This window comes from Saccopteryx leptura, chromosome 3, assembly GCF_036850995.1.
Source record: "Saccopteryx leptura isolate mSacLep1 chromosome 3, mSacLep1_pri_phased_curated, whole genome shotgun sequence".
NCBI lineage: Eukaryota > Metazoa > Chordata > Mammalia > Chiroptera > Emballonuridae > Saccopteryx > Saccopteryx leptura.
Genome location: NC_089505.1, coordinates 223,292,360 through 223,317,550, shown reverse-complemented (window position 1 = coordinate 223,317,550; position 25,191 = coordinate 223,292,360). Strand labels below are relative to the sequence as shown.

General features: G+C 45.3%; 1 protein-coding gene, 1 long non-coding RNA gene and 1 pseudogene across 2 annotated transcripts; 2 read left to right on the top strand and 1 right to left on the bottom strand.

The window, feature by feature from the left end:
* On the top strand, positions 1-1,327 carry MTLN (mitoregulin). The gene is made up of 2 exons (XM_066377691.1): positions 1-330; positions 1,198-1,327. Exon 1 carries the CDS (start codon positions 53-55, stop codon positions 221-223), a length of 171 nt encoding a protein of 56 aa, XP_066233788.1. The 5' UTR covers positions 1-52; the 3' UTR covers positions 224-330; positions 1,198-1,327.
* Positions 338-25,089, bottom strand: LOC136400645 (uncharacterized). Its single transcript, XR_010750345.1, has 3 exons — positions 24,988-25,089; positions 23,489-23,636; positions 338-529 (listed from the first exon to the last, which is right to left on the bottom strand). It is a non-coding gene; the product is annotated as an uncharacterized lncRNA (long non-coding RNA).
* LOC136397371 (protein IWS1 homolog pseudogene) lies at positions 9,139-12,575 on the top strand (annotated as a pseudogene).
* Positions 25,090-25,191: the final 102 nt, after the last annotated feature.

Below are 25,191 nucleotides of genomic sequence, written 5' to 3'. Positions count from 1 at the left end.
CGCCCCGCCATGTGACCCACCCTGCCGCAGGCCCTCCTGCACGCTGGGCGCGATGGCGGACGTGTCGGAAAGGAAGCTACAGCTGTCAGTGCTGTTGGCTTTCGCCTCTGGAGTGCTAGTGGGCTGGCAGGCGAACCGGCTGCGGAGGCGCTACCTGGACTGGAGGAAGCGGAGACTGCAGGACAAGCTGGCGGTGACGCAGAAGAAACTGGACCTGGCCTGAGCCCGGGACATAGCCCCGCTGGATCCCGCGCGTCCACGTTGTCCTGTCTGCGCGGGGCCTTTCGCCTGAGTCAGGGTCGTTTCACACTCCAGGCTGCTCCCGAGTCGGTGAGCAGTATTCAGAGTGGCTCTAAGGGGAGACTTTGGAGAGGGGCGAATGTCTGGGAACTGCTCCCGCAGACACCAGAAAGGAGGAAACTGTTTTCCCCAGTAACTTGCACTGGTCCCCTTGTTCAGTTCTTGGCGTGTGTTCCCTCGGAATTACCACGAGCAATGTCGGTCGCTGCATTCAGCTTAAATGTTAATACTGGAAAGAAGGAAAGGACAAGCCAGTCAGAGAAAGACAACTATCATATGATTTTACTCATGTGGAATTTAATGAACAAAATTAACTAACAAGCAAAATAGAGACAGACCCATGAAGAGCAGGCTGACGCTGCTCTATGTGTGTTTTGGTGGAGGTGGAAGGATTGAGCTAAAAAAAGATAACTCAAGGACAACTGTGTGGTGATTGGGGGAGGATATGTAGGATAAATGGTGATGAACAGAGACGTGGCTTGCGGTGGTGAATATACAGTACATTGTACAGATGATGTGTTGTAGAACTGTGCACCAGTATGCTTTTGTTAACTAGTGTCACCCCAATAAATTCAGTAAAAAGGAAAAGATTTTTAAAGAACGAAAAGAAAAAAAAGAGATGTCCTTGCCACCCTTTACCCCTACAATCATTCGTTTCAATAATATCCTTGGTAGCACCCTAGTTTTTTCATTCTTTCTAATCTTGTCTGAATCCTTAGGTCATTGGCAGCCTGGCAAAGTGGTGAGGAAAATGGCCTGGAAGTCAGAACTGTGCAAATAAATGTTCAGGGTCTGATTTTTCTAACTTGTAATGCCATATCTTGTAGTTCATGTTTTAACTGTACTATAGGATAATTTAAAGTTAGTAATTTTTTTTCTTTTTTCTGTTTCCAACAGCTTGTTGAAGATGGATATAGAGCACTGGACAGAAATAATTTCTCCATATATATTATGAATCAATTTTATTTTTTAAAATAAAGTTTTAAACATCTTTGAAGCTTTTATTAAAAGGAAAATGGATGTCTTGCCTGCTGTGTAGTTCACTGCATCAAGAGATCTGGATGATCAAAACTGATTAATTAGTATTTTTGAGCAGACACCTTGTTTCTTAAGGAATCTATCCTAGTTCCTTCATACAACTGCAAAGCAGAGTTAGCTTGGGCACCATTATGAGCCCCTTTGGTCAGTTATTTTACCAGACTGGATCAGCAAAGTAAGAGGCTATGTAACAATAACTGAGGTAGGGGTGATGTATAGAAGACCTTTGAGTGTCTAGGGCTGATAACATTCTTAAGGTACAGAGTATATATTTTTATTGGTAAAAATTTCATTTGTGTCATGACATACGCACGTGACGGAGAATTCCTTGTGAATAGAGCTTAGTGGTAAATCCCAACTATGTCTAAAAATCAAGAGTAAGTGACCAAATCACTGATTATCTTTGGATTTGCAAGAAGTCTTTTCTAGAACACTGCCCTTGCTCATTCCTGTAAAGATTAATTTTAGGTTTTAGCCAGTTTAATAGCAGCTCCATGTTAACAGAAAATTCAAAGAAGTTGTTTCCATAGAAAGCTTTCTATTTTTCCATTTTTTAAGAGCCATTATGCTTTGTTACTTCCAACGTTATGTTCATTCTGCAAAAGTAGTGCTCGAGCACTGAAATGCTGGCTCTTAGAGCACTATCCCATCTGGGCTGCAGTCATTATTGCTCATTGAGGCTCTTTGAGAAAAGGTAGGTTTCTTAAGGCACATGGTGCTCCCATACTGTGGGTATTTGTCCAGGTAAGCATCTAGGTTATGACTAGCTCTGCCTGTTTGGGCCTCTTCACATGTAGTGTTTGCGGTGAACCTGGTCATTCCAATGTTGTTCCCTTTCCCATTATTTATGTGCAGCCCCCTGACACACTCATCTCCCTCTCCTGTCTCACCACAGTGTTCTGTCATACCTGGCCCTCTGGGCTGTGCAGTTCACTCCGAGTCCTATCTTGGTGCTTATGTGGTTTTCAGCCAACTCATGCCACTCTTAATCGTTTCCTTGTTTTCCGCTGACTGCCTCTTTAAACTGTGGTTCTGTGTCCCAGCTCTGTGATGGGCATTATCTCTGTCACCATTTCTCCTCTAGCCCTCTACCCCTTGCCTTACTTAAATGCATGTTAGTTTTTCCTCTAAAAATGTTGTCTCACACAGAAATGTTCCTTTGTCCATGGTAGCTAAAATTGGCAATGAAGAGGTTGGGAGATGGGTTATGATGCCAGTCATGTACCCTAGAAATTACAAGCTGTTCGCTTGTTGAAATATGTATACATGTCTCAACACCACCCCCTGCCCCCCACCATTTTAATGTTGATGGCGTTCCAGCATTCACAGGGAATAAATTCTTATAACTCTGACTATGGAACAAATATATAAGACCAAAGTCATCTTTCTACCTGAGCCGTCTCTTTACTCATACTTACACACATAAGTAGGGGTTTTGTTTGTTTTTTCCAACATAAACTATGGTCACAACCCTGTAACTTCTTCATTTATAATATGAGAATTCCTATAAATCAGATATAGGATATTTTTAAAATTTATAGACATTTAAAATAAGGATTTTATAAATGATTAATTGCCTTTAGTGTAATTACTTTTTGCTTACCTCTTACAAGATAACTTAGAAGTACTGACTTGTTAATCCATTTTAAAATATATTATAGCTCTTAATCACTTACTCATTTGTTACATTTTTAATGGAAATACTATATCCAGCTATTTAAGCAAACTTTTAAGTATATGTCATAATGGAGAAAATAAAAATAAAGACATGAGCTACAAAAAGAGAGTACCAAGTGTTGTTAAGGACATGAACAAAAACCCATATGCTGCTGGTAGGGAATAAGTCAGTAAAAGTTTGGGAAACTAGGCAGTATCTCCCAAACCTGAACATAAAATATGCCCTCTGGCCCACCATCCTGTACCTGTGTTCCTACTGTATACATGTGTATATAGTAGCACTAGTTATAATAGCCCTAACATGGAGACTACCAACATCTAACAACAGTAGAAGGAATGAATCTGAGTACATCAAGTAACAAAATACCGGGATGAACAAACTACCACCTCACACAGTGTACAGGTGCATCTTAGGACACTGCATGATTCCCTTTCACAGTCCAAAGAAGCAAAACAAGATTTTGCTCTTAGCATTATATTGTGTTTAATTTTGGTGTGGGAGGGGAAGACTGGCAGGCAGATGTGAGCAGAGCAAGGCCTATATGCCAAGCACTGAAGGCCACCCAGGTGAAAGCTCCAACAGCCTAGCAGTGGGCAAAACTGGGAAAATAAGGACCTCGCCCCTCAGTGTGACCTTTCATTTCTTAGCTGGTCACGGGGTTTAGACCCCCTGCTTTCGTAGTATTGCTAGTTGCTAGAATTCAGACCCTCCCCTGGCCTATCACTAGTCATGTGGTTTTAGGCCCCCTTAGAGGAGAAACGAACAAGAAAGCCTGAGAATAACACTTAAGCATCAACCTCTAGAGGTAACATCTGGGCCTCAGTTGTGTTATAGCTCCAGAGTGAGAAAAGCAGCAAAACCAGACAAAGGAAAGCCACAGCTGACCTCAGGACCAGCTACATTGACTAATGACCCCCTGATTCAGCTTCTGGCTGGGACGCTGCAGGGACTGCAGCTGGCCACGCGGCCTCTGCAGCCCCAGAAGATGACATTAGGGGGTGATGCCATCAGCATATGCCCACCTCAGCCCCCTGCTTTGGCTGTTATGGGGCCTGGGCCGTGGGGCTCCAAGGGTGCTGGAGATGGAGAGTTGGGCTCTGGAGTCCTGGAGCTGCCGAGATCCACAGACCTTCCCCACTATTATGCTCCCATCCCAGATTCCCTCACCAAACCCAGGTTCTGACCCCTCATCCATCCCAATCCCAGGGACCCAACCTCCCGAAACGGTGACCTTGAGTGCCCTCGCCATAACATTTCAGTCTCCGAACCTAACACCGCACCTCCAAATCCAACGTTTTAACAGTAACCATTTCCAACCACCTCTGCACCCAACGCCACTCTCCACTCTCCAGCCCGGTGTCTCTAGCCTTCCTCCAGCGGAGGCTGTTACTGCTTCACTGGGACTCAAGTTAAATAGAGTTATAGAATAATCCTAATATGTAAGAGCAAAGGATTTGAACTGATGAAGAAGTACAAGTAACTAATACACAAGAAAAGTTAACTTCAAAGATAAGTAATTGCAAAGTAAAAATATCTCAAACTATATATGTATTTGGGCTCACCAGCTTGCGCACGGGGTCGCCTCCTTGAGCAAGGGATCATAGACATGAGCCCAAGGTCACTGGCTTGAGCCCAAGGTCGCTGGCTTGATTGAGCAAGGGGTCATTGGCTTGTTGAGGCATTGACTTAACCTGAGCTTTGGCTAGATGTTTAATATGGTTCTGTATCTAATGATAATACAGTGCAGCATTGGAAGAACCAGGAAAAGTTTGAGATGTAAACTACAAAAATTGTTATTAAAACAAAGATAGGGGCCCTGGCCGGTTGGCTCAGCGGTAGAGCGTTGGCCTGGCGTGCGGGGGACCCGGGTTCGATTCCCGGCCAGGGCACATAGGAGAAGCGCCCATTTGCTTCTCTACCGCCACCCCCTCTTTCCTCTCTGTCTCTCTCTTCCCCTCCCGCAGCCAAGGCTCCATTGGAGCAAAGATGGCTGGGGCGCTGGGGATGGCTCCTTGGCCTCTGCCCCAGGTGCTCGAGTGGCTCTGGTCGCGGCAGAGCGACGCCCCGGAGGGGCAGAGCATCACCCCCTGGTGGGCAGAGCGTCGCCCCTGGTGGGCGTGCCGGGTGGATCCCGGTCGGGCGCATGCGGGAGTCTGTCTGACTGTCTCTCCCCGTTTCCAGCTTCAGAAAAATACAAAAAAAAAAAAACAAAGATAAAAACTGTTAATAAGGGCCTGACCAGGCGGTGGTGCAGTGGATAGAGCATCCGATTGTGATGCGGAGGACCCAGGTTCAAGACCCTGAGGTCGCCAGCTTGAGTGCAGGCTCTTCTGGTTTGAGCAAAGCTCACCAGCTTGGACCCAAGGTCGCTGGTTTGAGCAAGGGGTTACTCGGTCTGCTGAAGGCCCGTGGTCAAGGCACGTATGAGAAAGCAATCAACGAACAACTAAGGTGTTGCCACGAAAACTGATGATTGATGCTTCTCATCTCTCTCCGTTCCTGTCTGTCTGTCCCTATCTATCCCTCTCTCTGACTCTCTCTGTGTCTCTGTAAAAAACAACAACAACAAAAAAACCCAAAAAAACTGTTAATAAGGATTGTTCAACTTGGAGAAGAACAGGCTCAGGAGCTTTTGATACCCTGAATATTTCAAGCTCTTTGATAGTGTGAGCTCATTCTTCCCTGTCCCTACATAGGAAATACAGAACAGAGTTCCAACTGGTGTTCAAGGGACAAGAACACAGCTCATTCATGCCTGTGATGACTGACTGTCACCAGGTGTGTGAATGTTGTAATAACATCCAGACAGATGCAGAGTAGCAAGAGTAGAGAAGCTAGTGAGCTTTTATCTCTCATTCTTCATCCACATTATGTTCACATCATTTATAGAAAAGAACACAATGGAAGTATAAGGCTCTTTTGTGGGTACATCGGTAAATTTACATGTAGTATTTTGAAAATACTCAGTCAAGATATAAGATAGCCTGACCAGGCGGTGGCGCAGTGGATAGAGTGTCGGACTGGGATGCAGAGGACCCAGGTTTGAGACCCCGAGGTCGCCAGCTTGAACGCGGGCTCATCTGGTCAGGGCACACATGAGAAGTGATCATCTGCTCCTCTCCCCCTTGTTATCCCCCTCCTCTCTCTCTTCTCCTCTCACAGCCAGTGGCTCTATTGGTTTGAGCCTTGGCCCTGGATAATGACAATAGCTCAGTTGATTTAAGCATCAGCTCCAGATGGGGGTTGTTGGGTGGATCCTGGTCAGGCTGGTCAGGCATGTGTGGGAGTCTATCTCCCCTTGTCTCAAAAAAATAAAATAAAATAAAATGTATGTATTTTATTGTATGTAAATTTATGCCACATAGTGAATTCTAATTAGTTATATCCATCACGCATTATTTAGAGGGAGATGTATTGATGATTGCAGTTTCTTTTGAAATAAATAAAGAAATAAGATGGACTGATGAATAGATGGATCAAATAAGTAGAATTATAGTAAAATGTTAATGGTAGAATCTAGCTGGTGGGTTCGGGTGTTTACTGTAAAGTTCTTTCCACTTTATTGTATGTGTTCATCATAAAATGTTGGGGGGGGGCCTGACCAGGCGGTGGCGCAGTGGATAGAGCATCGGACTGGGATGCGGAAGAACTCAAGTTCGGGACCCCGAGGTCGCCAGCTTGAGCGCGGGCTCATCTGGCTTGAGCAAAAAGCTCACCAGCTTGGACCCAGGGTCGCTGGCTCGAGCAGGGGGTTACTCGGTCTGCTGAAGGCCTGTGGTCAAGGCACATATGAGAAAGCAATCAATGAACAACTAAGGTGTCGCAACGAAAAACTAATGATTGATGCTTCTCATCTCTCTCCATTCCTGTCTGTCTGTCCCTGTCTATCCGTCTCTCTGACTCACTCTCTGTCTCTGTAAAAAATAAATAACTAAATAAAATTTTAAATAAATAAGTGAATAAAATGTTAGAGGGAAGATTAAAATTTAATTTCCTAAAATTACATGGTATTTAAGAACATGATATTTTAATGTCTCCATTTATTGTGGGTTGGTAGTTTGCTTTTTGAGAGTTGATTGAAAGGAGCTCTAGAAGCCAGTAAAAGGCAAGATATTTACCATAGGTAAAGCATACTAACTTTTATAAGCTTCCCAAGAACTATACTTACATTTCAATGAGCTCTGTTTACAGCATAGAAACTGAGGATTTCTTTCCTTTTTTTTTTTTTTTAAGATTTTATTCATTATAGAGAGGGAAGAGAGAGAGAGAGAGAAGGGAGGAGGAGCAGGAACCATCAACTCCCATATGTGCCTTGACCAGGCAAGCCCAGGGTTTTGAACCGGCAACCTCATTGTTTCCAGGTTGACGCTTTATCCACTGCGCCACCACAGGTCAGGCGGATTTCTTTCCTTTTTTAAAATTAGTACAATTTTGCCTGACCAGGCGGTGGCACAGTAGATAGAGCGTCGGACTGGGTTGCGGAAGGACCCAGGTTCAAGACCCCGAGGTTGCCAGCTTGAGCGTGGGCTCATCTGGTTTCAGCAAAGCTCACCAGCTTGGACCAAGGTTGCTGGCTTGAGCAAGGGGTTACTTGGTCTGCTGAAGGCCCACGGTCAAGGCACGTATGAGAAAGCAATCAATGAACAACTAAGGTGTGGCCACGAAAAACTGATGATTGATGCTTCTCATCTCTCTCCATTCCTGTCTGTCTGTCCCTATGTATCCCTCTCTCTGACTCTCTCTCTCTGTCTCTGTTAAAAATACATAAATAGGCCCTGGCCGGTTGGCTCAGTGGTAGAGCGTCGGCCTGGCATGCAGAAGTCCTGGGTTTGATTCCCGGCCAGGGCACACAGGAGAGGCACCCATCTGCTTCTCCACCCCTCCCCCTCTCTTTCCTCTCTGTCTCTCTCTTCCCCTCCCGCAGCCAAGGCTCCATTGAAGCAAGGTTGGCCCGGGTGCTGAGGATGGCTCTATGGCCTCTGCTTCAGGCACTAGAATGGCTCTGTTTGCAGCAGAGCAATGCCCCAGATGGGCAGGCAGAGCATCGCCCCCTGGTGGGCATGCCGGGTGGATCCCGGTTGGGCGCATGTGGAGTCTGTCTGACTGTCTCCCTGTTTCCAGCTTCAGAAAAATACAAAATAAATAAATAAATAAATAAATAAATAAATAAATAAATAAATAAAAATACCTACACATTTAAAAAATAATAATAAAATTAGTACAATTTCTAAAAATAAAAACCTAATAATGAGAAATAATATTGAGAAAACAATGAATGAAATTTTTCAAAATGTATTTAAAAATGTTTTACCTACCCATTAAAATTAATAAAATTAAAAAAAAACGGCAAAAAAAAATGTTTTACCTATGGCTTCCAGGTCTAAATATTGAATGATAAGATTATATTGAGAATTACAAATGTTAAAAAGGGCAACTTGACTCTATGTAAACAGAAATTAAAATCATAAAAAAAAGAGGCAACTTAATTTATTTTTAGGGTGGTTCGCACTCTAAAAACATTTTCTTTTTTCCTTTTTAAAGTATTTTCTTAAGTGAGAAGCAGGGAGGCTGAGAGATAGACTCCTACATGTGCTTTGACCAGGATCCACCCAGCAAGTCCCCTATGGAATGATGCTCTGTCCATCTGGGGCCATTGTTTGGTGACCAAGCTATTTTTAGCACCTGAGGTGAGGCCATGGAGTCATCCTCAGCGCCAGGGGCCAACTTGCTCCAACCAAGCCATGGCTGCGGAAGAAAAGAAAGATAGAGTGAAGGGAGAGGGGGAGGGGCGGAGAAACAAATGGTTGCTTCTCTTTTGTGCCCTGACTGGAAACTGCACCTGGGACATCCACACGCCAGACCAATGCTCTATCATTGAGCCAACCAGCCAGGGCCTAAAAACTTTTTCTTAATTAATTTTCATAATAACACCATGAAAAATCAAGGTTCACAGTGGTTAGTTAATTTGTCTAACATTACTTTGCTATAAAGCATTAAAATGAAAAGGCAATAAAAATGTTTAAAGTTTGCTAAGAAATTCTGGATTTAGTCAAGCAAGAGAAGGAACATCACTGAAGTTGCAGTGGAGATGCAGTGTTGGTCCATTGGACACCAATGGAAGAATGACATCACGGTATAACTTGGATCTAGAAACCACCCTGAACCTAAAGGTGTGGACTAGCCATTATGACAGCAACTGTAATAACTGCTCAGAGAGAACATAGGTGGTTAGGCAGGATTATGGTGGGTCCTTGGCTTGTGTAGCCCCAGATCCTGTGATCTGGTCAGAAATCTCTGTCTATTAACAATTCAATTCCCTTCAGGTGGGAAAACTGTTTTCTTGGTGGGTAAGGTTTTTGTTTTCTTTTGGCTTTTTTTTTTAACCCTGGGAGAGTTTAAAATTATATAGTCATGATGAACTAAATCAAGTTAGACTATTGTATTAAGTTTAGGACAGGGGTCGGGAACCTATGGCTCGCAAGCCAGATGTGGCTCTTTTGATAGCTGCATCTAGCTCACAGACAAATCTTTAATAATAAAAAAAAATAACGTTAAAAATATAAAACATTCTCATGTATTAAATCCATTCATTTCCTACCGCTCATGTTCATGGTTGCGGGTGGCTGGAGCCAATCACAGCTGTCCTCCGGGACAACATCAAATTTTTATTGGATAATGCCTAATGTACACGGGTTGTTGTATGGCTCTCACAGAATTACATTTTAAAATATGTGGCGTTCATGGCTCTCTCAGCCAAAAAGGTTCCCAACCCCTGGTTTAGGACATCATTAAGATAATCTGTGGTTTGGGATATTTAACTCATTTATAACATTCAAAAGAACATGAGGTTGATTCAACTAATTTAAGTGATTCTTCAGAATCATTTGAAGAACTTTTACTAAGTCAGGCATTCATAGTGCTTAAAAGCAAGATAAAATTTATATAAATTTTTAAATGTCTAAGGGAATTTAATTACATTCTTTTTGTGACAGAGACAGAGAGAGGGACAGGTAGGGATAGACAGACAGGAAAGGAGAGAGATGAGAAGCATCAATTCATCATTGCAGCACCTCAGTTGTTTATTGATTGCTTTCTCATATATACCTTGATGGGGGGGGGGAGCTACAGCAGAGCGAATGACCCCTTGCTCAAGCCAGCGACCTTGGGCTCAGGTCTATGATCCCTCGCTCAAGCCAGAGACCCTGCACTCAAGCTGGTGGGTCTGCACTGAAGCTGGTGACCTCGGGGTTTCAAACCTGGGTCTTCTGCATCCCAGTCTCACGCTCTATCCACTGCACCACCACCTGGTCAGGCTAATTAACTACATTTATTAGTAGAATTGATTGTTTTAGAAATTTAGTTCAAAATCAAACAATACTGAAAGAATGTGAAGGTGCTTGTATTGCTGAACTAGAATTTAAAAATAGGATAAGATTTATAGGCTAAATTTGAAGTCCCAAGGAAAACTAGGTTTTTAAATTATATTTTAATAAACTAATTAGTTTTAAATTCAAGTAACCATAAAATAGTCTTCTCTGTGTATAAAATGCTATAGCAAGGAGCTCGGAAAGTGAGGAGCCTCAGAGGACTCAGGCCAGTGGCTCTGAAAATGAGGAACTTCCTAAACCCCGTATTAGTGACTCAGAGAGTGAGGACCCCCCAACGAACCAGGCCAGCGATTCTGAAAATGAGGAGCTTCCCAGACCTCGTATTAGTGACTCAGAGAGTGAGGACCCCCCAAGGAACCAGGCCAGTGACTCTGAAAATGAGGAGCTTCCCAAACCCCGAGTCAGTGACTCTGAGAGCGAGGAGCCTCAGAAGGAACCAGCCAGTGATTCGGACACTGAGGAGGCCTCCAGACACCAACAGAAGCTAGAGTCAGATGATGACAGTGATGGGGAGAACAAGGGGGAGGAGACAGAATAACATCTTCAATTCAGACAGCCATGTAGACAAGAAGAGGTTTCACAGTTCTGACAGCAAGGAGGAGGAACCTAAAAGGCCAAAAATTGACAGTGACGAAGATGAAGAAAAGGAGGGGAAGGAGGAGAAAGCAGTGAAGTGAAAAGCTGCTGTCCTTTCGGATAGTGAAGAAGAGAAAGCATCAGCAAAGAAGAGTCGTGTTGTCTCAGATGCAGAGGACTTGGACAGTGATGTTGCGTCAGACAAATCAGGTGGGAGGGGGAAGACTGCAGCATCCGACAGTGATGAAGGAGCAGGGAAGGAGCTGTCCGACAAGAAAAACGAAGAGAAGGATCTGTTTGAGAGTGACAGTGAGTCAGGGAATGAAGAAGAAAATCTCATTGCAGACATATTTGGAGAATCTAGTGATGAAGAGGAGGAAGAATTTACAGGTTTTAACCAAGAAGATTTGGAAGAAGAAAAAAGTGAAACACGTGTAAAAGAAGCTGAAGAGTCAGATTCTGATGATAACATAAAGAGAGGAAAGCAAATGGACTTTCTATCGGATTTTGAGATGATGTTGCAGCGGAAAAAGAGCATGAGCGGCAAGCGCAGACTCAATCGTGATGGCGGTACTTTCATAAGCGATGCGGATGATGTGGTGAGCGCCATGATCACCAAGATGAATGAGGCTGCTGAGGAAGACAGACAGTTGAACAATCAAAAAAAGCCAGCACTGAAAAAATTAACATTATTACCTACTGTGGTTATGCACCTTAAAAAGCAGGACCTTAAAGAAACATTTATTGACAGTGGTGTGATGTCTGCCATCAAAGAGTGGCTCTCACCTCTACCAGACAGGAGTTTGCCAGCACTAAAGATCTGAGAGGAGCTGTTGAAGATTCTGCAAGAGTTGCCCAGTGTGAGCCAAGAGACCCTGAAGCACAGTGGGATCGGATGGGCAGTGATGTATCTCTACAAACATCCCAAGGAGTCAAGGTCCAACAAGGACATGGCAGGGAAACTAATCAATGAATGGTCTCAGCCTATATTTGGTCTGACCTCAAACTACAAAGGAATGACGAGAGAAGAGCGGGAGCAGAGAGACCTAGAGCAAATGCCTCAGCGTCGAAGGATGAGCAGCACCGGTGGTCAGATCCCTCGAAGAGACCTGGAGAAGGTGCTAACAGGAGAGGAGAAGGCTCTTAGACCTGGAGATCCTGGATTCTGTGCCCGTGCAAGGGTGCCAATGCCCTCAAACAAGGACTATGTTGTCAGGCCCAAGTGGAACGTGGAAATGGAGTCGTCCAGGTTTCAGGGGACCTCCAAGAAGGGTATCAGTCGCCTGGATAAACAGATGAGGAAGTTCACAGATATCAGGAAGAAAAGCAGATCCGCACATGCCGTGAAGATCAGCATTGAGGGCAATAAAATGCCTTTGTGACCTTGCCTGGGAGGCATTCCCACCTCTAAGTAATGCTCAGTGGACTCTTTGGAGAAAAGATGATATTTTAAATTTTTTTAGTGTATCTATCTGTAAATGGTTCAGGTTGTATCAAGTATTGTCATAGGACTTGCATCTCTCTCCATTTTATTTAAAACTATTTGTTGTGTACTTTGTACAAAGGAATAGTAGTCACACTTCTATAAACTTTACACAATAAAATTCCAGTCTGGTTTTGGGGAAAAAAAAATGCTATAGCAGAGCTGGTACCAGAACTCAGTGTTCCCATCCTTCTGTCAAGGTCCCACTTGTCCACGATGCCATATTGATTTTGGTATTAAATTCATGACAGACATGACTCAATTGATTCAAGCATGTTGGCCCCAGGCACTAAGGATGGTTTCATGGAGCCTCTGCCTTGGACGATAATAGCTCAGTTGTGAGCGTGGCCCCAGATGGGCAGAGCATCAGCCCCAGACTGGGGTCGCCAGGTGGATTCTAGACAGGGCACATGCGGGAATCTGTCTCTATCTCCCCTCTTCTTACTTAAATAATAATAAAAAAATTCATGGCTGAAAGACTCATTCATAACAGCCTCATTCTTTTATTCATTCCAAGATCTTACAATGTTATTGCATGTATTTGGTCATGGTGAGTAGAACCTGAGGTCTTTATGTATCTCAGAGCAGAGCGAGAGGTGGGCTTCCCAGCAGAAGGTAGAACAGGGTCAGGGGAGTAGGAGGGGCAGGAGTATACAGCATAGACCTCAAGGGGACAGGAGTTGCTGGCCTAGAGTGCCTGTGGTAAGCAATGGTGTAGATTAAGCAAAACTGAACCCCATCTTGAACAGCATCAAGCCTGCAGCCTGGGATATGGATGGAGTCTCAAACAAATGGGAATGGAGAAATCAGCTAGCAGAACTAGAGTTAACTTCCAGGAAAAAAAAAAGAGGCACTCGGTTAGAAAGACGAGAACACAAGACCTCAAGGGTCCTAGAGCCAGGCTGAAGGGGGGTTATGCTTCCTGATCTTCCAGGTGGAAAAGCTCTCAGGACATGGAGCATGCAGGAATGGGGGAAAGTAAGGGGGAACCTGGGACATCTCAGGGATCCTTGTGTCCTGGTGTTCAACCCGAGTAGGGACAAACAGGAGACTTTACCCAAGGGCCTGCTACAATTTCCTGTCCCTAGGCCTGGGATCAGGACATGAGGAAAGCAGACAAACACAGGGTTGTTGTAGCAGTGACCTGCACAGGGCATATAATAATTGCTTTGTTATATAGCATAGACCAGGCATGCCCATCCATATACTGACATCTGAAATCCAGAAGGCACATTAGGCCAGGCAGTAGGTCATAGGATGGCCCCATATGTGCATTTTCTGATAAAACTGCAATATCATCTTGTCCCTAAATGATGCCCGTGTCTCTACTGAAAATCTAAACGAGGTATAAGTGGTGGAACGGTCCATAGAAACCACATTCTAATATATCCACATTGAGGGGAATGTAAAGCTCAAAGGGGCTAGGAGCTGCCATGGCTAATAGGGAGAAGGCACTGGTCACATGGATGAGTGAATAATGGACATGGGTCAGATAGGACAAAAACTACCTTTAATCCACAGAAATGGCTTTGATTTTGGAGTATTCCAACTAAATAGGTCATTTTCATAACTAAATAAATTCCCAACTAACACTGTTATTTCTGAGATGCATTCTTTCCCAAAATTTCAGAGCCATGCATCCATAGATTAAACTTTTAATTATTCATATAGATTTCCACTGCTGCGAACCAGCGCAGCTAGTAATTCCAAGTCCGGAGGGAGAACGCTGCAGAATTAAGAAAATAGACTCATGCCTGACCTGTGGTGGCGCAGTGGATAAAGCATTGACCTGGAAATGCTGAGGTCGCCGGTTCGAAACCCTGGGCTTGCCTGGTCAAGGCACATATGGGAGTTGATGCTTCCAGCTCCTCTCCACAGTCTCTCTCTCTCCTCTCTCTCTTCTCTCTAAAAATGAATAAACTAAAAAAAAATTAAATTAAAAAAATAAAATTAAATTAAAAAAGAAAATAGACTCATCAAGAAAAGAGGATGAGCTCGGGAGGCCTCTTCAATGCTGATGGCAATATCAGAGAGAGTGAGACTCTGGTCTTTGCTTTATTATATAGCATAGACCAGGCATGGCCAACATATGGCCTGCAGGCCAAATCCAGCCCACATAATAAGTTTATGTGACCTGCAATTAAATTTTTAATATTCTCCGCTACTTTAAAATCCCAGTTACTCAGAAGTGAAAGCATCTTTGATTATTGGAAATCGAGATATTTAAGAAGATAGTGATACATGGAAAAGAATTCTACGTGTGACTAATCTAGGGTTAACTTCCAATAATTGGTCAAATGGATTCGCGATATTATTTATTTATTTATTTATTTTTGTATTTTTCTGAAGTTGGAAACGGGGAGGCAGTCAGACAGACTCCCGCATGCGCCCGACTGGGATCCACCCGACATGCCCACCGGGGGGCGATGCTCTGCCCATCTGGGGTGTTGCTCTGTTGCAACCAGAGCCATTCTAGCACCTGAGGCAGAGGCCACAGAGCCATCCTCAGTGCCCAGGCCAACTTTGCTCCAATGGAGCCTTGGCTGTGGGAGAGGGAGAGAGAGACAGATAGGAAGGAGAGGGGGAAGGGTGGAGAAGCAGATGGGTGCTTCTCCTGTGTGCCCTGGCCGGGAATCGAACCTGGGACTCCTGCATGCCAGGCCGACGCTCTACCACTAAGCCAACCGGCCAGGGCCACTTCATAATTTTTTTAAAAAATTCCATTATAAAGATTTACAACTTTTGTATTCGTCTGTACTCGGCATGAACTGTTTGACACTTAGCGGCAATGTGAAACCTACATTCTTTTTAGGTGGAGTTTGCTAGTGCACACCCAAGGTCAAACAATTCGTTATTTTCTGGTCAAGTGTGCTGAATCAAGTGGCACTGTAGCATAGACAATAGCTGCAGTTGATAACTGAAAATGTGTCCAGGCTTTTTGTAAAATGAAATAATTGTTTTATTTGCAATATAACCCCTTCAAGCTCATTCTATTAATTATTGTTTTGATTGATTGCGATACAGTTTGGATATTTACATGGTATGTAATTATATTTTTATTAAAATAATATTGTATATTAAAATTTTTTCACTCACATTTATTCATAAACAAATTGCATAATAAAATTTTGTTTACTTAAGTGAATTGTTTTTGTAGTAAACATTTTTTAATTTCAATATTTCATCCAGCCCGTGAAAAAAATTTTCTTTCTAATCTAGCCTGGGGGCAAAAACTGTTGGACACGTCTGGCATAGATAATTAAAGCCATTAATCCAATGTACAAATAGGAAAGTCTCTGATTCAAAGCCACTCATCTGAGGCATAAATTGGATTCCTCATAAGAGTGTACAACCCTACATCATGTAACAGTCAAGGGTGTGGAGAAAAGCTTAGTGTTGAGAAGATCTTAGTATTAAAAGATCTTAGTATTAAGAGAGTGGGAAAGACTCAGTCCCAAACCAAGCTTTAGGCTACAACGAACCCGCCAGCCCACAGCACATCTCCCACATATGCCCCTTTTTTATATTTTTTAAATTTAGCTCATGTGCTTGATAGATACATGAATTCACCAGAACTTCCAACTGCCCTTTTGCTGTTCCGCTTGTCTATCTGACCCCACCCTTGCTTACTTACTATTGCCTCTGAAGCAGAACAATTCTAGGAAGCTGGTCGACTGCCCCAAGGAGAAGCCTTCTAGGAGGCCGAAATCGTAGGACTGCAGAAGGGAGCATACCAGAACTGCTGACTCAACACATACTTGCTCAACGCTCTCTCCCCCTACTCTATAAAATTTTGCCTCAGAGTCTGTTTCGGTGTCCTTCTCCCCGGAGAAGTGCCTGGCAGGGTTCCTTTCCTCCTTTCAATAAAGCCTGTTATTCTGGTCTTTTCAGACTCCCATGGATTTCAACAGTGCTGAGATTTGCACTCATCTGATTTCCCAGATTCTAATACAGAGGCAGATAGAAAAAATACAGAATAGGCCCTGGCCTGTTGGCTCAGTGGTAGAGCGTCGGCCTGGTTCAATTCCTGACCAGGGCACACAGGAGAAGCGCCCATCTGCTTCTCCACCCCTCCCCCTCTCCTTCCTCTCTGTCTCTCTCTTCCCCTCCCGCAGCCAAGGCTCCATTGGAGCAAAGTGGGCCCGGGCACTGAGGATGGCTCTGTGGCCTTTGCCTCAGGCACTAGAATGGCTCTGGTTGCAACAGAACAACGCCCCAGATGGGCATAGCATTGCCCCCTGGTAGGCATGCCGGGTGGATCCCAGTTGGGCGCATGCGGGAGTCTGTCTGACTGCCTCTCCATTTCCAACTTCAGGGAAAAAAATACAAAAAAAAAAAAAAAAAAAAGAAAAATACAGAATAAACAGAAAATTAGCATAGTCAATGTTAACAGATACCGAAACAAGTGTATTTCATACATTACAGGTATGAAAGCCTTTAAGCAAATTCTTGGTCAATATAACAGGATCTATAATTAGAGTCTTTGCTTTTTTGAATGTCTTTTTAAGAATTTATTTTTTATTTTTTATTTACAGGGACAGAGAGAGAGAGAGTCAAAGAAAGGGATAGCTAGGGACAGACAGGAATGGAGAGAGATGAGAAGCATCAATCATCAGTTTTTCGTGGCAACACCTTAGTTGTTCATTGATTGCTTTCTCGTATGTGCCATGACCGCGGGCCTTCAGCAGTCCGAGTAACCCCTTGCTTGAGCCAGCGACTTTGGGTCCAAGCTGGTGAGCATTTTGCTTAAGCCAGATGAGCATGTGCTCAAGCTGGTGACCTCGGGGTCTCAAACCTGGGTTCTTCCACATCCCAGTCTGATGCTCTATCCACTGCACCACTGCCTGGTCAGGCAGTTTTGAATGTCCTTAACATGTTCACCCAGTCCATGCTAACACATCATCATTCCACATTCCCTGAAAATGCAACCCAACCCCAGTTCAGTCCATTAAGAGCTGTCATAAGGAGAAGGAGTCCAGGAAACACATCCAGGAAAAGTCCAGGAGTCCCAGAAAAGTCCAGGAGTCCAGCAACACACCCAGGAAAAGTCCACACAGCACTGGAATTGTTGTCACATTTCTACACTTTGCAGCTAGAGCCCAAGTCCCAATGACCACTGCTTCTAGGTGGTAACAATTCAGGTAGACTGGAAAAGCCATCTGCAGGCATGTATGGAGATAGAGCCCTTATTCTCTTCAGCCTGGAAAGATGAGATCAGGGGGCCCTTACCTGGAGTTTTGAAGCCCTGGAAGTGGTGAGGAGAACCTTGGGATATACTATGCTGGGTGGCAGAGGTAAATTTGTCTAAATTAGGATCAGGTCCCAGCCTAAAATAGGCATGGGGCAAACAAAGCAGCAGAAAATAAGACTATCAACACCCACAACAGAGATCTTCGAGGGATCAATAAAAACCTGAATATTCAGGCAAGGCATAATAAGTGGCCCTCATGTTTACAAGAAACGAGATCAGTTTACCTGCTACTTGGAAGAAATATCGTAGGCTCGTCCACAGTGACATGAGATGGGTCTATGGCCCTGGGCACCTTTAGCCTTCAGTGGCAAGTCCCAGCAGGCTGGGCAAGGTTAGATCACAGGTGGCTGGAGCAGGACTGGAAGAGACTGAACCCTCCCTTAGAGGACCGAGAGGGATGCTTACCTTCCAGTGTCCCTTTTTTCCCACAGCAAAGGCATGTCCCTGCTGGGGGCTGAGAAGCCTGGCAGGCTTTAGCTCAATGACCTTCCTTTCCACTCTTGAAACAGGGCCCTGATGGAGTCCTATGAGGCCCCTTCAGGGCATTGGAACCTTTAAGGGCATATACCAAGAGCTGGTATTTTGTCTGATCTCTTTTGGGCTTTGTCTGCCTCTTGGTCATTATAGACCTTAAAAGCCATACTCAGAAGATCTTGCTGATGGGTTTGAGGGTCTTCATCTGCAAACTTTTCCCATATATCTGGAGCTATTTGGAAAAAGAGAAATCATTCATCTGAGGCATAAATTGGATTCCTCATAAGAGTGCACCATCCTACATCATGCAACAGTCAAGGGTGTGGTGAAAAGCTTAGTGTTGAGAAGATCTTAGGATTAAAAGATCTTAATATTAAGAGAGTGGGAAAGGCTCAGTCCCAAACCAAGCCTTAGGCTGCAATGACCCCAACATCCCACAGCCTGTGTCCCACATTCCACTGTCTATTAGTGTCTTCCATTAAACTTAAACTTCAGGCTCTGGCCAGTTGGCTCAGGGGTAGAGTGTCAGCTGGGTGTGAGGATGTCCCGGTTTGATTCCTGGTCAGGGCATACAGGAAAGCGATCATCTGCTTTTCTACCCCTCCCCCTCCCTTTCTCTCTCTCTATGTCTCTCTTCCCCTTCTGCAGCCATGGCTCAGTTGGAGCAAGTTGGCCCTGAGTGCTGAGGATGGCTCCATGGCCTCCTCTCAGATGCTAAAATAGCTCAGTTGCCGAGCAATAAAACAAGGGCCCTAGATGGGCAGAGCATCGTTCCTTAGCGGGCTTGCTGGGTGGATTCTGGTCTGGCGCGATACATGAGTCTGTCTGCTTGCCTCCCCTCCTCTCATTTAAGAAAAATTAAAGATAAATAAATAAATAAATAGCCTGACTAGGCGGTGGTGCAGTGGATAGAGTGTTGGACTGGGATGCGGAGGATCCATGTTCAAGACCCCAAGGTCACCAGCTTTGAGTGAAGGCTCATCTGGTTTGAGCAAAGCTCACCAGTTTGGACCCAAGGTCGCTGGCTCGAGCAAGGGGTCACTCAGTCTGCTGTAGCCCCACAGTCAAGGCACATATGAGAAAGCAATCAATGAACAACCAAGGTGTTGTAACAAAAAACTGATGATTGATGCTTCTCATCTCTCTCCGTTCCTGTCTGTGTGTCCCTATCTATCCCTCTCTCTGACTCTCTGTCTCTGTAAAAAAATAAATAAATAAATAAACAAACCTTAAACTTCAAAGGTTCTGACACAATGTGCAGGTATTTAAGTCTTAGATTCCCTTCTAAGCCTTGGTTAAATGATTTTCCTACTCATATTTGTAGCCTCCATGGAAAGATCAACTCTAACTGTAAATGCAGAGTGTGAACTGTGGGCCACTGATACCTGACATCCAGACAGCTTCTACAAGGAGCAAGACCAGCCATCTTCCATGTAGGCCATCAGGGGTGGTCATTTGCCCATGTCTACTCCCGCACAGCCATTCTGCAATGATGGGCCTATCTGTGCGGACAGTCGGCCACTGCCCAGGATGCAGCTGAGAAGCAGCTGGGAGGGGCCGTCGCTGAGGCCCAGCATCACGTGGTAGAACATTCAGTAGCTACAGTTGTGGACCACTGTCCTGTGAATGGACACAGGCTGAGGGGAAGCCACTTTCTTATGAGAAGGTGGCTAAGCAGGCAAGCTCAGGAGCCCCCAGACAAGAGGTCAAATTCTACACTCCCGTCTCCTCACTGTGTGGCCTAGTGCTGTAGGTGGAAGCTGATTGGCCCCAGTGCCCAGAACTGATGTGAGCATGCTCCTATCTCCTAGCTGTGTTACCTGGTGCTGTAGGTGGCAATGACTGTCCCCACTTCCCAGCACTGAGGCACAGGCCGTGCTCCCCCTAGTGGCACGCTCCCCCATGCCCCTCCTAGTGGCAGTAAGGAAGCTGCTTAGCCCCAGGCTCTCTTCAGAGCATCAAATTCAACAGAAAACCAAGCTCCTTCCTTGCAGTTTACAAATGTCCCAAGATTCACTATAATCTGAACAGTTTGGGATGGACATTGTCCCTGAGTCCCTGTGACCAGGAGGATTCAGTTCCCTGACTGGCCAGACCTAGAGTCCCTTGTCTACCCATGTGGTTGAGAAGAGGGAGGAGTGGTTCCAGGAAAAGAAACCAAAGTACTTTTACTAGAGAGGAGGGGGGTGATGATGAGTGGCTGAAATGCAAACATCTACAAAGGGAGAGGATGCTGGGCTTGAGGCTACCGTTCACACTAATCTACCCCTCCCCACAGGGCTGGGCTCCTGTTGGTGTGTATCCCCGCCCCATCAGCACACCCATCACACGGTGCTGTCATCGTTTTCTCTCATGTCTTTCTCTTCAAGTTCCCTTCAGTCATCTTTGTTTACCGAGCTGATGTCAGAGTGTCTTCTCTTACATCTCAGCTAGTGAGGAAAGGAGAGAAAAGGTAGTTGCCCACTAATGAAATGTCACTGTAGAGCAGGGCTCAGGAAACTTTTTGGCTGAGAGAGCCATGAACGCCACATATTTTAAAATGTAATTCCGTGAGAGCCATATGACCTGTGTACATTACACATTATCCAATAAAAATTTGGTGTTGTTCCGGAGGACAGCTGTGGTTGGCTCCAGCCACCCACAACCATGAACATGAGCGGTAGGAAATGAATGGATTGTAATACATGAGAATGTTTTCTATTTTTAATGTTATTATTATTATTATTTTTTTTTGTATTTTTCTGAAGCTGGAAATGGGGAGGCAGTCAGACAGACTCCCGCATGCGCCCAACCGGGATCCACCCGGCATGCCCACCAGGGGGCGATGCTCTGCCCATCCGGGGCTTCGCTTTGTTGCGACCAGAGCCACTCTAGCGCCTGGGGCAGAGGCCAATGAGCCATCCCCAGCGCCCGGGCCATCTTTTGCTCCAATGGAGCCTCGGCTGCGGGAGGGGAAGAGAGAGACAGAGAGGAAGGAGAGGGGGAGGGGTGGAGAAGTAGATGGGTGCCTCTCCTGTGTGCCCTGGCCAGGAATCGAACCCGGGACTTCCGCACGCCAGACTGACGCTCTACCACTGAGCCAACCGGCCAGGGCCTACGTTATTATTATTTTTTATTAAAGATTTGTCTGCGAGCCAGATGCAGCCATCAAAAGAGCCACATCTGGCTCACGAGCCATAGGTTCCCGACCCCTGCTGTAGAGATACACCAAAAAATGCAACAGGAACTCAAAGAAGGGCAAGATTGAAGGGGTCAGGAAAGCGATTCTAGGGTCTGAGGGCCCTGAGAAATACAGGAGTGGCAGCCAGGGGCCAAATATGTATTGCTGCTAGAGAGGCTGGGCTGGAGTACACACGAGGCCAACCCCCAGCCAGAGAAAGCCTCCCCTGCTCCTGCCCCCGTAGGCTGAGCCCTCCTCAGCGAGAGCAGTGGGCTTATGTGCTCTAAAGGCAGCTCACACTCCCAAGAGGTATGACCAGTTCCCTGCTGCCATAACCAGAGTTATCATCTTTGACTTTCCCTGAGGCCAAGCATGTGAGAGGACAGGGTATTACCCCTATTGGAGCTCCCTGCTTGCAGAAGGAAACAGGTTAGGTTTCCAAAGGTTCTAAGAGGAAGTATTTAAGGTAGGTCTACCTAGGACCTACGTCCTAAGCTCCAGGGATTGAGAGCCTTTAGGCCAACATTTTTAGCTGAGCCAGCAAAGGAAGGAAGGGAGGAATCATACGCAATTCACTTTCTGGGCTCTAGGCCCTTCACTGTTCACTTGGGAAAATAAGTACAATTCTTGCTTAAAAGAGGCAGGGAGCCTTCCTCCCAGGTCAGGGTTGGTGGAGGCTGCCTGAACAAGATTCTCACCAGGGATTTTGATCTGGTTCTGAGAAGGGCTGACTTGTATGCAGCCCTGTCCTTGATGACAAACACAGATGCTTTCAAGAATTGTTTTGTTTTTAATTTATTCATTTTTAGAGAGGAGAGTGAGAGGTAGGGGGAGGAGCAGGAAGCATCAACTCCTATATGTGCCTTGACCAGGCAAGCCCAGGGTTTCGAACCAGTGACCTCAGTGTCCCAAGTCAACGCTTTATCCACTGCGCCACCACAGGTCAGGCATCAAGAATTGTTTAAGGTTATAGATCAGGGGGAATTTGCCTGCTATGAAAATTCATGTGCTGATGAATAATTGGATGAATTTTGTAGACACTTCCATTCTGAATAATAGATGAATAAAGCTTTGGGTTACATACCGTTTTGAAGAAAGGAAAAGGCAATTATTGCTGCCTTTTGGCTTGATAGTTGGAGCCTGGTTACTGTATCAGACTCACACAGTTACTTCCCAGGTACTTGGGGAGAGGGAACCAAAACATAGGCATCAAAGCTAACCCTAATTAAGAGTTGGTCCACCTAACTTTCTGGGGAATGCCTATCCTTAGGGGTAATGCCTGAGAAATTTCTACATATACCACTGGTAACGGGTGCTTCCTCACTCTCTGCCAGGTTCCCACACTGGGAGAGATGTCCAGTCATCTCACCTGCACGAGGAAGGGCTAGACAGAGGGCAAGGGCATCTGCTGAGGGACAGCAGAGAAGGCTGGCTGCAGAGGGGAGTGTGCAGTGCCCCCAGCACTTTCGTGACCTAACTCTCAATACAACTTCCCTGGACAGGCATAGTTTATTGAACTCAATGTCAGTTTGTTTCAGGTTGGGTTCCCTGGGAAGCTAACTTTGAGATTAATATATGGTATTGAGAGTGCTTTCAGACTCAGGATCTATGGAGAAAGGGAAGGAAATGGCCTTGGTCAGAGGGAGAAGGTGATGTGTAATTTCGATAATGGCCTCAGCTGAACCTGTTGTGAGAGTTCTGAAGCTGGTCTTTCGAGTTGTCCTGAGTTGGAGTCAGGGACAAAGCCTTTACACCCCAGCTTCAGCCAGTCATGGGATCCCTGCTGTTCCCAGAGAGGAGGGTGTGACCTAGGGGAAGAAGCTCTCTTCATTTGCAGACAATTCCTGAAAAAGCCCTTCCGTTGTGAAGGTAGACCTGGATGGTTTATCATGGTGTCTACTACTCCTTTGCTACTCAGATTCACACTTCTTTGTATGTGTTCTGGGAGCAGCTGTACTTTTCCTGGAGAAAAGTGATGGTTAATGGGACAAACTACAGTCCCCTCCACGGCAGCTGGTCTTGAGGCCCCAACTGATAATCTCTCCTCTACTATCCCTTTTAGATGCTTCTCGCCTTCAAAAAGCACCTATGCTGAGTCCCTGGTCACCATGCCCTTTTCAGGATGTACCTGTCCACTTACCATTAAAACTGAGTAAGGGTGTATGGTTTGCCTTTTTCCTCCATTGTATAACCTGGCTCTTCCTGATGAGCAAGGTCAGTTGCTCCTGCCAGGGCGGTGCCTACTACTTCTTGCCTGGTGGTCCCTTGGCATGAGGAGCTCCAAGTGCCTGGTGGCAAGTATAAATTAAAGTTCAGTGGGACTTTTGCTATATCCTTTGATGGAAATTTTTTTTTTTTGAGAACCAGGGTCTCAAAATGCTCAAACTCAAGAGTTGTGATAGAAATACCACAGTGTGATCATTAGAATTAATGGTAAGAGGAGCCATTCTTTCTTCCACCCTTGGCCCCTAGACCTATCTGTGCTTCTTACTGGGACAGAGCATCACACTCTTTGTTGATCCAGTGTATACTGTGTCTGGTGCCCCATCCTTAGATGGTAGCCTCTTTGTTTCAGTTTTTTGAAATGAACTTCACTGTATTTATGTACTGAGGGAGAGGCAGTAGAGAGGAAGAAAAATGGTCGGACTAGAGGGGCTCACTCAGCTGGAGTTCAGAGAACTCATTTTGATAAAACAAAATACAAACAGAAACAAAATAAAAAGACAAACAGAAGTGCTAAGCTCCTTTTAATCAAGGGAAGGAGCACAGTAGGAACATTCAACCTCTCTGCCAACAGCCCCCTCCCAGCCATTTTACCATCTCTTAGAAAAGCCTGGCTCAACAAAGCATCAAATACTATTTTCTGTTATGTACCCATTTCTCCTTACTTGCTTTCAAGGAAAATTAACATCAATACTTATCACCAGAGTAAAATCAGACAGTCTGGATAGGACAGATATAAATTTCAGCTCCCAGTAAAGCATGGCTTTATATTTCTCTTTTTGGAAAAACATCTTTTATTAACAACACCTAAAATTGCTCCATTAGCTACCATAAAATACCATAAAATTTCTAATACGTTGCCTTAGAATCAGCCCAGCCCCCTTAACATCAAGACGTTCTTCAACAATGTTTTTGTTTTTTGGTCAATGAGGTACTTAATATATGTGGAAAAAAACAATTCATTGTAGGGTTTCCCTGTTGGCCACCCAGCAGCTTCATTTTTACGAGGTTGGGGACACAATAGTCATTGAATGTCCTTCCAGATCATTTAGCTAGGCTCTTCATGGGTGCTGCAAAGTAGGTTTTAGGATACCAGTTTACCTCCTAACTTTGGTATCTTTGGATCATAGCTCCTCCCCGACCTGGGGCATGTGCAAGCAATTCCAAAGAGCGACCAATGATCAAGGCTGAGACGGCCACCAGCACACATGGCTCTCCAGAAAGTGTCCTGGGCTCTAAGGATTCCTCCCGCCCCGCAAAGATTACACGAGTGCACAGACTCCGACCTCGGGTACCATCTCGGCGCCCCGGATATTAGGGGTGACTTGGAGACAGCCACCTGGGGAGGCCGAGGAGCTGCTGCCAGGCCTCAAGAGCGCTTCCATTCACCAAAGGCGTCTACACGGTCCCGCCTACCTGGACACCCCGCAGAGGCAATGCCAATATCCTATCCCAATCGCGAATCAAATTAATGAGTGTGGCGACCCAGCACTGCGCAGGATTCCAGTGACTTTTGGCCCCGCCCCTTCCCCCGCGGGGCGGGGTCAGGCGACCTGAAGATGGCGGCGGCGGCGGCGGCGGGGTCCGATGGTCACTCCCCGGGGCGCCCTTGACTGGCTT